The sequence below is a fragment of the Scyliorhinus canicula genome, chromosome 12 (assembly GCF_902713615.1).
Source record: "Scyliorhinus canicula chromosome 12, sScyCan1.1, whole genome shotgun sequence".
Taxonomy (NCBI): domain Eukaryota; kingdom Metazoa; phylum Chordata; class Chondrichthyes; order Carcharhiniformes; family Scyliorhinidae; genus Scyliorhinus; species Scyliorhinus canicula.
This window is the reverse complement of record NC_052157.1, coordinates 156,839,968-156,852,541: the sequence shown is the minus strand read 5'-3', so window position 1 is coordinate 156,852,541 and position 12,574 is coordinate 156,839,968. Positions and strand designations below refer to the sequence as shown.

Sequence of the window (12,574 nt, the reverse complement as noted above, 5' to 3'; positions counted from 1 at the left end):
TTGTTTAAACACGTTCCGTTAAACAACTTTCAAAATATGAAGGCACTGGGGACAGCAACGCAAAAACAAAATGCAATGGGTTGGAGGTAATTACAGGTTAATATAATGTTGAATATCCTGAGAGAAACTGTCATGACTGGTTGTGGGGAAAGTATTTGATTTGATGACTTTTGTTGTACCAGTAGCCCATTTTGAGAACTCAGGAGACCATTTGTTAATTTCGACAGTATGCATTGCAGTTTTTAAAAAAATTGAATAACACTTAATGCATTAACACTTAATGCAGTCTTCCATGCTCTTCAAATCAATTCAAAGAAGGGTATTTAATATCAACTATTGAGGCTTGACATACTAGTAAAATTCCCATACCAGCCTCCCCGGACAGGCGCCGGAATGTGGCGACTAGGGGCTTTTCACAGTAACTTCATTGAAGCCTACTCGTGACAATAAGCGATTTTCATTTCATTTCAAATGCCGAGTAGATTGAAGTACAAGTTGGTAAAATGTACCATTCACATGTGGAATAAGATCAATCACAATGGCACAGCTGCAAGAAAGCAGTGGTTATTTGTGTTGTCTGAATATATTTACTTGATTGAAAGTTGCTGAGAACACGTACATACGCACATGGTTCTACTTCCTATGAAAACCAAGATCTGGACGGTTAATATGACAAACAAGTCTTCAAAACAGTGCTAAAAATACTCCAGTAGAAAGCCAGTTCGTTATTAAAGATAATTTAGGGACTTTTAATTTTTTTTAAATCAATTTCAAGAACAATTTGGGGACATTTTATAGGCAGAGGTGTTGAAGTCCATGGCTTTGTAAGCAATTCTGAGCTTCCTGCTGTTCAGTGCTCTTGGGCAATCTTTTTTTCATTATGGTAGTACAGGAGAAAATTTTATTAGATAATCAACACACTCTTCAGCTGATTACTACTGAATCATAGAATTTACAGTGCAGAAGGAGGCCATTGGCCCATCAAGTCTGCACCGGCCCTCGGAAAGAGCACCCCACTGATGTCCACACCTCCACCCTATCCTCGTAACCCAGTAACCCCAACTACCCTTTTTGGACACCAAGGGCAATTTAGCATGGCCAATCCACCTAACCTGCACATCTTTGGACTGTGGGGGGAAACCGGAGCACCCGGAGGAAACCCACGCAGACACAGGGAGGATGTGCAGACTCTGCACAGACAGTGACCCAAGCCTGGAATCAAACCTGGGACCCAGGAGCTGTGAAGTAACAGTGCTAACCACTGTGCTACCGTGCCAGTTCCTATCCTTAAATCTATCAATAAAACAGACTAGTTCTGGCCAAATAGTTTTCATTGGAATTATTTTCCCACAGGTTCTCTCTCCACAATACCAGTGACCACCAGTTGCAGTTGAAGCACGCAGACAGATGTGATTTACATAGCTTTTCACTGCCATCATTCCTCCCTGATCAAGCAGCCAAGTCCCAATTCTCCCAACAAATTGGGTCTCACTATCTTGACTTACAAACACTGAGCTTAACTTCATCATAAACTTGGAAGGTACATTCCCATGAAGTACAGCAGGGGAGGAATGATGGCAGTTAGAAGATATGCAGCATATCTGTACAAATTAATTTTAAAAGTCCTAACTCATACAAGATACCACAGTATCAGTGCCACATGCATGTGTTTGGCTTATAGTCATTTTGTGAATGTTTCACTGCTCATCTCAAAATAAGGGCAAACCATTGTGCGTAATCTTGACTTAACATGCAGTAGACAAATGAGTAATTTCATCTCTTCGGTTTATGCAAAACTCCTTTGAAAGGCAACCTATAAGGAAGGGAACTGAGAACATACTCACTTTACAACCACTTGCAAAACCAAAAAAAGAAACACCTCTTCCTGAAGTTGTTTGGACAAGTTTTTTTTAAAAACAAGATAAGTTCTATCTAGTTGGAAATGTAGGCGGCTAAACTTCAATCATGCCTCAAACAAGTTGTTGCTATCTGTAAGCTTTATCCTACAGGCTGCAAAAGATTCCAGGTTTGCTCCTTAGGTCTGTGTTGATTATTTGGCCTCACCTGTGGCAGGTGTAGGGTGAAACAGTTTATTTCTGACTACATTTTGTGGGAGGGGACAATCAGTCAGGGTTCCCGCTTCATATCATCACAGTAAGCCTGGCTTGAAGTGTTTGAAGCTTGATCACATGCGAGGCTAGTCCTATGACTGGCAGCGTAGCCCCATAATCCCATCGCTTGCTGACACTCACCATTTAAGTTCACGTTGAAAAATGGAATTAACACCATTGGGAGCAAGTGGAATACAAGGCTCCTGTCTGTGGAGATCTTGGGGACTACAGATCGCCTCAACTAAATTCAATTTTAGCTTCCAGTAAACAGCAAAAGCTTCCCATAATTTAGCAACCAACAGGTAATCCCAGAGAAGCAATGCAAGCAAATGGAGACAAAAATGTTACATTAGAGAAACTATAGTGCACTCACAAACTGGGGATAGAGTACACTGCCAGTGCAGAATTTCACAGGTTTTACAGTGCACTTGGCTTCTGCAATACCTCACTGGTTGTGGTCAACTTTGAGACTGAACACAACAGTTAAAAAAAAAGTGAGCAACTTTAGAATACAAAAACATATATAATTTATGAAAAACACAACAGGCATCCGACAATTTTAATTCCTAAAGTATTGCCACCATAGATACAGGAAATAAAAGCATTCCTGAGATCTATTGGGATATTAACAAAATCAGGATCAAGACCAAAGACCACACCATTTAAGCTCCAAACCTCAGGAGAGAGGTGCTGGTTGAATCCTAGTACTCATTGCCTTCCAAATTCCTTTCCCAAACTTGAGAGAAATTTGAGATGTGCAATTCATGCTATCATTGCCAGTGATGCCTACATCATATTAAAAAAGCCTCAGCAGTACCAAAAAAGTATTCTCATCCCTGACTCCCATACACAGTACTTTGCTTCCATGTGTTCTGGAACATGCAGATCTCAAGGAATTAAAGTTTGTATTCATGCATGAACTACTCAATCTTTTTGGGGCTGGTTTAGCACAGGGCTAAATTGCTGGCTTTGAAAGCAGACCAATGCAGGCCAGCAGCACGGTTCAATTCCCGTACCAACCTCCCCGAACAGGCGCCGGAATGTGGCGACTAGGGGCTTTTCACAGTAGCTTCATTTGAAGCCTACTTGTGACAATAAGCGATTTTCATTTCCCTCCTCTCCACCCTACATCTCTCCACCATTGAATCTGCTATTATGCATCTTCCAACTGCTGGGCTGGGTTAAGAATAGATCAACAATAGAATGCACACACGTTAAGAAGTGCTGTAGGAATATTTCATGCACTTGAGAGCAGTATTGCATTCAGAAATCATAATTTTGTGCATTTCAATACTGAACTAGACTAGTTACACATTAGGAACAGTGTCCATGCACTACTGTCCCAAATCTGGAAGCCCACCAAGGCATCAAAATAAATAGGTTACTATCGAATTGGTCTTTTGTGGTGGGGGGAGATTCTGGAAGATGGAGAAAAAGAGACATTAGTCGTTCAATGTAGTCAGTTCCACCATTCTTCATGTAAGCAGTGTAGGCAGTTCTTTGTAATGTCTGATCAACTAAGTGACTCAAAATTTCTGTGAAACCTTCTATGAAACGGATATAGTCATCGTTACTCTGGGGTTATGGAACCTGGACTAGCTGGTATATTAAATGACATATCTGTATTCTGTGGATGAGAATACCGAGAAAAACCTATTTAGATGACAAAATTGCAATAATCAACATGTCATCAACTAAACTGACCACAGAACAGATGCAGCTCAGATCAATTACTACATCGCACTATCCACAGGCAAGGCACATGGGCAATTGGGAGTTAGAATTGCAAATTCTTGCAGCTCAGAAACTGGCCATTTGGCCAACTATTTGTCCCAGCTCTCAAAACAGTTCTTTATTTAATCCCAATTCCTCTCCCATACTGTGTTCATCTTAAAATAAATTTGTTTTTAATTCTGCTTCTGTCATTGTTTCATAACTGCAGCCTTCTATAATCCAACAATCCTCTCTGCAAACACTCTAGCCATGCTTTGGATGATCCGATACCTCAGTAACTAGAAATGTAGGTTGAAAATTGTCCTATCATTGCATTCTTCGACAGGAAAAAAATAATCTAACCCGATCTGAATGAAGGAAAGGACTCCAGGGTAACCAAGTGATTCAGCTGTCATAATAGGGCAGTGAATGAGGAAAGAAAGACGGTCAGGTACATTTAGGAACATTGCCCCAGAGCCTCAAAATGATTCTTTTTTTCCCAATTAAACAAAACATTATAGATTAGAAAACTCCAAAATGTTCCACTTAATTTATCAGAACATTTGTTTAGCATTTTAAAACATATTTTAACATGATGTGACAGGAATTTACTTTTGAGTTATTCATTTCCACTAATAGCTGCTTTTGCATCTCCCATGCTCAAGGTCTTGATTCTATCTTCCATATTTTTCTCTTTAAATAGTAGCTTCCCAAAAAGCAAATCATTTCAGAGATGGCAATACTTTCAGGAGCTTAACCATAACCAGCAAGTCTACTTAAAAGCTAGTTGTACACCAAGTGCAGGAAAGCAGAGTGAAAGATTCTAGTTGTTATCTGTATAGTTTTTAAATCAACTTTTTAATAAAAGCATAATAATAACTCAAGAAATTTTAAAGGTGGAATTGTAATTTCCTGGCGGCAACCCACTTTTGGCTGCCAGTTAGTCAGCATTATAAAAAGCAACTGCAGGCTGTAAAACAATAACTTTCCCATGGTGATATGAGCTCCTGATAACCCTCGTCTATCTGAGACACCAGGGATATTGATTACTGGAACTGTAATAATTACACAATTACTTCATTCAGTAAAAATCTGCCCCATCCTTCAATAAATAAACCCACCTCTGCGCTCTGATCACGTTCCAGTATTTCCTCAAACTCCTCATCTGTCTCTGTGCCTGAGAGGCGAGCTGCTCGGGCCATGAAGTAGGGAGGTAGCTCTCCTATTGCAGTACCGGCACCCTGCAAGTTTAAAAAAAAAAGAATGATGATTCAAGGAATATATGTACGCATACTTAAATGGCAAAATAAAAATAGTTTCGTCCAGAATAACTGAAAATATTTAGCTGGCTCAACATTAAGGATTTACTGATTTTATTTTGGGTCCAGGACACACCAAATGCAGATAAAAAAAAGAGAGAAAAAAAACTAAAAATGTTTCAAATCTTAAAATTAAAAAAAACTAAAAATGCATTGATCAGGCAAAATACTACTTTCTCTTCCAGCTGCAGATCAACATGCTTGTGATTGCCAAGATTTTCAGCTTTAACGTACAAAAACAGCCCGATAACGTTACCCATTTTAACTGGCAAAAGATTCCAAAATTCTGTTTTTAGCTGAATATTATAGCCATCATTAGCACTGATGGAGTAGAAAGACAAAAGACATGACTTGGAAAAGGCGATATTTGAATAACCAAAATTAGTTCAATTGTCGTGTCTGGACCAGCAACTGAATCAAGGTTGACATTATTATCAGGACCAAAGAATACTGCTTCTGTCAACAACAAAAATGAAGTTGGATGCCTGTTGATATCTTGAATATAATACAACTAAATCTTATGCCAGTTAAAAAAAAAGTTTTGTTATCTGCAGAAAATAAAAGATAGTTAAAACAGGAATCTTTTATATTCTTCTTTTGTGTGTGAACACCTCAATCAAAGTTTCCAAACTGGGATCCATGAGGGAACCTACTGGAATCACAAGATTGATGCACAACCATCTGATTTTCTGTATTTGATTACTTAATTGTGTTCTTTCGGTTCCTGCAGACTAATAAACGTTTAATGTAATGGTGATACGCTTTTCCTCCAGCTAGCCAAAACATTTTTTGGGGGATGCAAGTTCCCCTTGGAATAAGTCAGTATTTATAAAGGTGTGTGCCAATATTCACAGAGAGGCCTTTAAAAAATACTGCTGTGGATGCCGCCTCAGGGTGGATGAACGTCTAGATCAGGCACACTACAGCTGTTACTGGCCACCAGCAGCATGTGGAAAGAGCTCAAGGAGTTTCTAGATTGCAGTTTCATTTAAAACACAGCTTTGCATACACAATAGAGTCTGGTTTATTTCACCAGCTGAGCACAAATAGGGCCGGCATGGCGGCCAGTGGCTAGCACTACTACCTCACAGTACCAAGGACCCGGGTTCAATTCCAGCCTTGGGTGACTGTGTGGAATTTGCACGTTCTCCCCGTGTCTGCGTAGGTTTCCTCCCACAGTCTAGTGATGTACAGGTTAGGTGAATTGACCATTCTAAATTGTCCCTTAGTGACCAAAAGGTTAGGTGGAGTTACTGGATTACAGGGATAGGGCGTGGGCCTAGGTAGGATGCCCTTTTCAAGGGTCGGTGCAGACTCAATGTGTTGAATGGCCTCCTTCTGCAGTGTCGGGATCTATGATAGGGTAGGACAGTTGAGCAGCAAAGGCGGATGTTCAAAGAGATATTAAATGCCTCCAATTAAAGTATATTCCTGAAAGGAAGAGGAATTGTAAAAGGGAGAAAAGGGTTCCATGGCTAAACAAGGAAGTCAAGGAGGACAAAGGCAAAAACTAGGACATACCATACTGTAAAAGATAATGGTAAGCTGGAGGATTGGGAGAACTTTAGGGGTCAGCAAAAAAACTACTAAAAATAGAATCAAAAAAGCAAATTAACTAAATGGAAAGCAGATTCAAAATGTATCTGGACACAGGGATCGGAGTGTCTTTGTTCATGAATCACAGAAAGTCTATATATGCAGGCACAAAATGTAATAAGAAAGGCAAAAGGAATGCTAGCGCTTATTGCATAAGGACTGAAGTATAAAAGTAGAGAAGTATTGTTGCAATTGTATAGGATGTTGGTGAGGTGTCCAGTTTTGGTCTCCTTATTTGAGGAAGGATGTGGCGGCATTGGAGGCTGTTCAGAGGAGGTTCATCAGATTGATTCCGGGGATGAAGGGGTTGACGTACGAGGAGAGATTAAACAGTTTGGGCTTATACTTGCTGGAGTTTAGAAGTATGAGAGGGGATCTGATTGAGGCATATAAAATACTAAAAGTCATTGATAAAGTAAATGTTGACCAAATGTTCCACTTTGTGGGGCAATCTAGGACAAGAGGTCACAGATATAGATTGAAAGGTGGTAGATTTAAAACAGAGATGAGGAGGCACTACTTGTCGCAGAGGGTGGTGAATTTCTGGAACTCGCTGCCTCATAGTGTGGTGGAGTTCAAATCATTAAATAGCTTCAAGGGGGAGATCGATATATTTCTGATTTTAAAAATATGTTAAAGGGAAATGGGGAAGAAATGAAATGAAAATCGCTTATTGTCACGAGTAGGCTTCAAATGAAGTTACTGTGAAAAGCCCCTAGTCGCCACATTCCGGCGCCTGTTCGGGGAGGCTGTTACGGGAATCGAACCGTGCTGCTGGCTTGCCTTGGTCTGCTTTCAAAGCCAACGATTAGCCCTGTGAGCTAAACAGCCCCTAGAGGTAGGGAGGTGGCTTTGAGACCAGGAAGAGATCAGCCACGATCTGATTGAATGGCGGAGCAGACTCGAGGGGCTGAATTGGCTACTATAAAATATACGTTAGTGTGGATGAGATTTTGCAGCCACTAACACAGGTGGGATAGGATTGTTCCCTCCCACCGACAGTGCACCCCACTGCAGGGTTCCCAGTGATGAGAGGCGAATTCAAAGGGAAACTCTGTTGACAATGGCGGGGCAAGAAGATCCCGCCACCAGCAAATGGCGGGCCACCTCCCACCACCACAAAACAGGAGGTGGGTTGTTCAATAAATCCACTCCCCCCTACAAGACAATCCAATCCTCCCCTCATCCTCAATCTGATTGATCTCATTTTACTGTTGGAAGTTACCAATCTGAGAGATGATCAGGTTCTATCAGGGAATGCAAAATGTGAAGGAAATGTTTGTGGGTTTCTCAAAGGAGGTCGAATACAATAAGGTTTTGTGCAGACATAACAAACCTACAGTCATTAGTGTACAAAATAAGCATTTCTTTAGTTTTATACAATCTGCAATACAACTTTGCCAAATCACCTTAAATACACAAAAAACAATTTCAATGGAACTGTGAAGAAGTGAATTTATAATTAATGAGCCTCATGCAGATGCCCCAAATCATTATATATATATATATATATATATAGATAGATAGATGTTCAAATATTTCATGGTTATTGTAAGATTCACATAGATATTTTACTCAAGCCATTGTATATATATTTATGATGTGGAGATGCCGGCGTTGGACTGGGGTGGGCACAGTAAGAAGTCTTACAACACCAGGTTAAAGTCCAACAGGTTTGTTTCAAACACTAGCTTTCGGAGCATTGCTCCTTCCTCAGGTGAATGGAGAGGTAGGTTCCAGAAACATTTATATGGACAAAGTCAAAGATGCAAATATTGTCTTAAATAATACATTTACAAATTCAGGCATTTTCTTTTAAAATAAATTTGGAGTACCCAATTATATTTTTTTATAATTAAGGGGCAATTTAGCGTGGCCAATCCACCCATCCTGCACATCTTTGGGTTGAGAGGGTGAAACCCACGCAGGCACGGGGAGAATGTGCAAACTCCACACGGACAGTGACCCAGGGCAGGATTGAACCTGGGCCTTCAGCGTCATAGGCAGCAGTGCTAACCACTATGCCACAATGTTGCCCTTGATTCAAGCACATTTTGCTTGGGTGTGCACTCTCGGTTGTCATAATTTTGATCATGTTTTACTATTCGAAATAGGCACAATGTTTCCCATTACTTTCTTATGTTAACTATTACAGCCTAGTTGAAGGTTCTGGCCACCAGGTGACATTGGAGAACGATTTTCTAAAGTGCCACCCCAATTCCATCATCACTAAACACAAATAATTTTTAAAAATCTTCAATTGACCATGCACAATTTATTCTTAAACTAAATAAAATGAAGGACTATGTAATTTGAAAATAGATATCCCACTTCAAATGGTACTCACTCCCATGAGCCATCTACACCCATGGTGTGAATAGAAAAACTATAAATGGTCTCCTCAAACGATTTTGTGCATTGCAATCTTCTCTTGCACAAGATGTAATGTCAGTGGAAAGCATGTTTAAAAATGTAATTCTGTAGAGGATCACAGGATGCCAGACCAACAGCACACTTCACCAAAGAGGTAGTGTGCACTTCCAATTCTCCATACTCCAGCGTGGTTACGCTGGGTAAAGATTCAGTGCTGCAACCACACAACAGCCTGAAAGTGGGCCACTTGCCTCTGGCTTCCAATTTAGGTCACCCGAGAGCAGATACCCAGCCCATCTTTCAATAAAAGTGTGTGTGTGCGGTCCAGGGAAACTTCAGGAAGAGGGGGAAAAACCCACAAACCAAATTTCCATAAATGACACAGTAGGGTTGATCACTGCCAAAAGGCTACAAGCCAAGATGGAGCCCTAGATGAAATCTCTGGACTGTATCGAGTTAACAGGCCTCACAATTCCCAGAAGCAGCGAAAGGTAAAATTAGCTGATTGCTAACTGATGACCCTCGCTTGAAGCTACAGCGGACAGCAGGTAGATAATGGTAATTATCTACAAAAGGATTGTGGAGGAAAGATGTTGCAAAAACATTACAGTAACACAGGTCTTCTAGAAGGAGATTTGATCTGGCTGTCTTAGTCAAGTACATCGCTCTTTTCTGTTGTTAATCAGCTCTATATTTTTCAAAACATTTATCAGGAAGAATCATTACTTCCTTTTTCAACCGTCACAAGGAGTTACAATGGAGTGGATTTTTGGTATATAAAGCAATTATTTCACAATAGCTAGAGGCATCATTATTTCTGTGAAATACACTTCCTCGAATACATCCTAGCAACTCGTTTTCCCAGATACTTCATTTACATGTGATTACTGCACGTTAGGGAGGTTGATCCTGTTCAACCTGGCAGGAAGATTGTGCTTATCCCTTGAGATAAATCTAATTAGGGTGTGGTTTATTGGAGTTAATACAATGTTTGAAACTGCATTAAAAGTAGCTTTGTTAGGATATTGCTGCCAAAATATATTTGCTATAGGAATAACATTTGATACAAAACAACCATAAAAGGATGAAAAGTTTGGCTTTTCCGTTGCCTCATTTTACAAGTGCTTATTCATGGTGCATTACAACGACAAACAATAAGATGCAGGAAACAATGTCTGCCTTTACAGGATAGAAGAAAATACGAATGAAAATCATGGAGGAAGGACAAAATTGAAACACCAAATTGTGGTGGATGCTTAAAGTACAATCAAAGAAAAAGTTATGAAGGGAGGTGGTAAAATCTAGGGATTTGGTTATGGGCATAAGGAAATTAAAATCGCTTATGGTCACAAGTAGGCTTCAATTAAGTTACTGTGAAAAGGCCCCTAGTCACCACATTCCGCCGCCTGCTCGGGTAGGCCGGTACGGGAATTGAACCCGCACTGCTGGCCTTGTTCTGCTTTACAAGCCAGCTGTTTAGCCCACTGTGCTAAACCAGCCTCAACCAGGATATGGGTCACAAAGTCTGAAAGAACAGCCACCAATGATGGAGGAGGGTGTGGGAACATTTTCCGGTTAGGTTTGCAGCTGTGCAATTCTTTTTGTTTGTTTAACCTTGTTGTTAAGCTCCCATAGCTCAAGTAATTAAAACAAACCTGCTATATTGTACCAGGAGGTGGGTCATATAGGCCCATATTGTTGTTAAATACGGATGCGAAAGTACTGGTTAAATTAGTGGCAGGAACAAGGTTGTGTCCCGGGGGTGGTGACGGAGGACCAAACGGGCTTCGTAAAGGGCAGGCAGTTTTCTAGTATTATACGGCGACTGTTAAACATGATAATGACCCCGTCGAGAGCCCAGGTGCTGGAGGTAGTGGTGCCCATGGACACGGAGAAGGCTTTTGACTGGGTGCAGTAGCGGGATCAGGGGTGAGCTGGCAAGATGGATACAGAACTGGCTAGGCTATAGAAGGCAGAGAGTAGCAATAAAAGGGTGCTTTTCTGATTGGAGGGCTGTGTCTCGTGGTGTTCCGCAGGGATCAGTGCTGGGACCTTTGCTGTTCGTAGTATATATAAATGATTTGGAGGAAAATGTAACTGGTCTGATTAGTAAGTTTGCGGACGACACAAAGGTTGGTGGAATTGCAGATAGCGATGAGGACGGTCAGAGGATACAGCTGGATTTAGATCGTTTGGAGACTTGGGTGGAGAGATGGCAGATGGAGTTTAATCCGGACAAACGTGAGGTAATGCATTTTGGAAGGTCTAATGCAGGCAGGGAATATACAGTGAATGGTAGAACCCTCAAGAGTATTGACAGTCAGAAAGATCTAGGTGTATAGGTCCACAGGTCACTGAAAGGGGCAACACAGGTGGAGAAGGTAGTCAAGAAGGCATACGGCATGCTTGCCTTCATTGGCCGGGGCATTGAGTATAAGAATTGGCAAGTCATGTTGCAGCTGTATAGAACCTTAGTTAGGCCACACTTGGAGTATAGTGTTCAATTCTGGTCGCCACACTACCAGAAGGATGTGAAGGCTTTAGAGAGGGTGCAGAATAGATTTACCAGGATGTTGCCTGGTATGAAGGGCATTAGCTATAAGGAGCGGTTGAATAAACTTGGTATGTTCTCACTGGAACGACAGAGGTTGAGGGGCGACCTGATAGAGCTCTACAAAATTATGAGGGACATAGACAGAGTCGAAAGTCTTTTTCCCAGGGTAGAGGGGTCAATTACTAGGCGGCATAGGTTTAAGGTGCGAGAGACAAGGTTTAGTGGAGATGTACAAGGCAAGTTTTGTTTTAAACAGAGGGTAGTGTGTGCCTGGAATTCGCTGCCAGAGGAGGTGGTGGAAGCAGGGAAGATAGTGGCATTTAAGGGGCATCTTGACAAATAGATGAATAGGACGGGAATAGAGGGATACGGACCCAGGAAGTGTGGAAGATTTTAGTTTAGACGGGCAGCATGGTCGGCATAGGCTTGGTGGGCCGAAGGGCCTGTTCCTGTGCTGTACTTTTCTTTGTTCTATCCGTTTGAGGTGCTGGGAAGGTTTGGGTTTGGGCCAAGTTTGTGGCATACAAGCACCTGTTATATGTGGCACCAATGGAGAGTGTGTGAACCAATGACATAGGTTCAAAGAACTTTGAACTGCACAGGGGAACAAGGCAGGGGTGCCCGCTGTCGCCGCTGCTGTTTGCGTTGGCTATAGAACCTCTGGCAATGGCCCTTAGGAGGTCGGCAGAGTGACGAGGATTTACGAGGGGATGAAGGGAGCATTGGATGTCCCTATACATGGACGACCTACTCTTGTCTGTGTCGGACCCGCTGGAGAGCATGGAGAGGATCATGGGCCTGTTGGGAAGTTTGGGCCATTCTAGGGATACAAGTTAAATGTCGGTAAAAGTAAAGTGTTCCCGGTGGACAAGTTGGGTCGGTAAGCCAATCTGGGGGGGTTGTCATTT

General features: G+C 41.5%; 1 protein-coding gene across 8 annotated transcripts in view; it reads right to left on the bottom strand.

Moving 5' to 3' along the window:
- vmp1 (vacuole membrane protein 1) overlaps positions 1 to 12,574 on the bottom strand; it is a 179,411-nt gene that overhangs the window by 66,749 nt on the left and 100,088 nt on the right. For all 8 annotated transcript variants that reach the window (XM_038814654.1, XM_038814648.1, XM_038814653.1 and 5 more), the window contains one exon: positions 4,946 to 5,065. In XM_038814654.1, the coding sequence (XP_038670582.1) occupies positions 4,946 to 5,065 (120 nt within the window). The remainder of the gene's footprint in view (positions 1 to 4,945; positions 5,066 to 12,574) is intronic.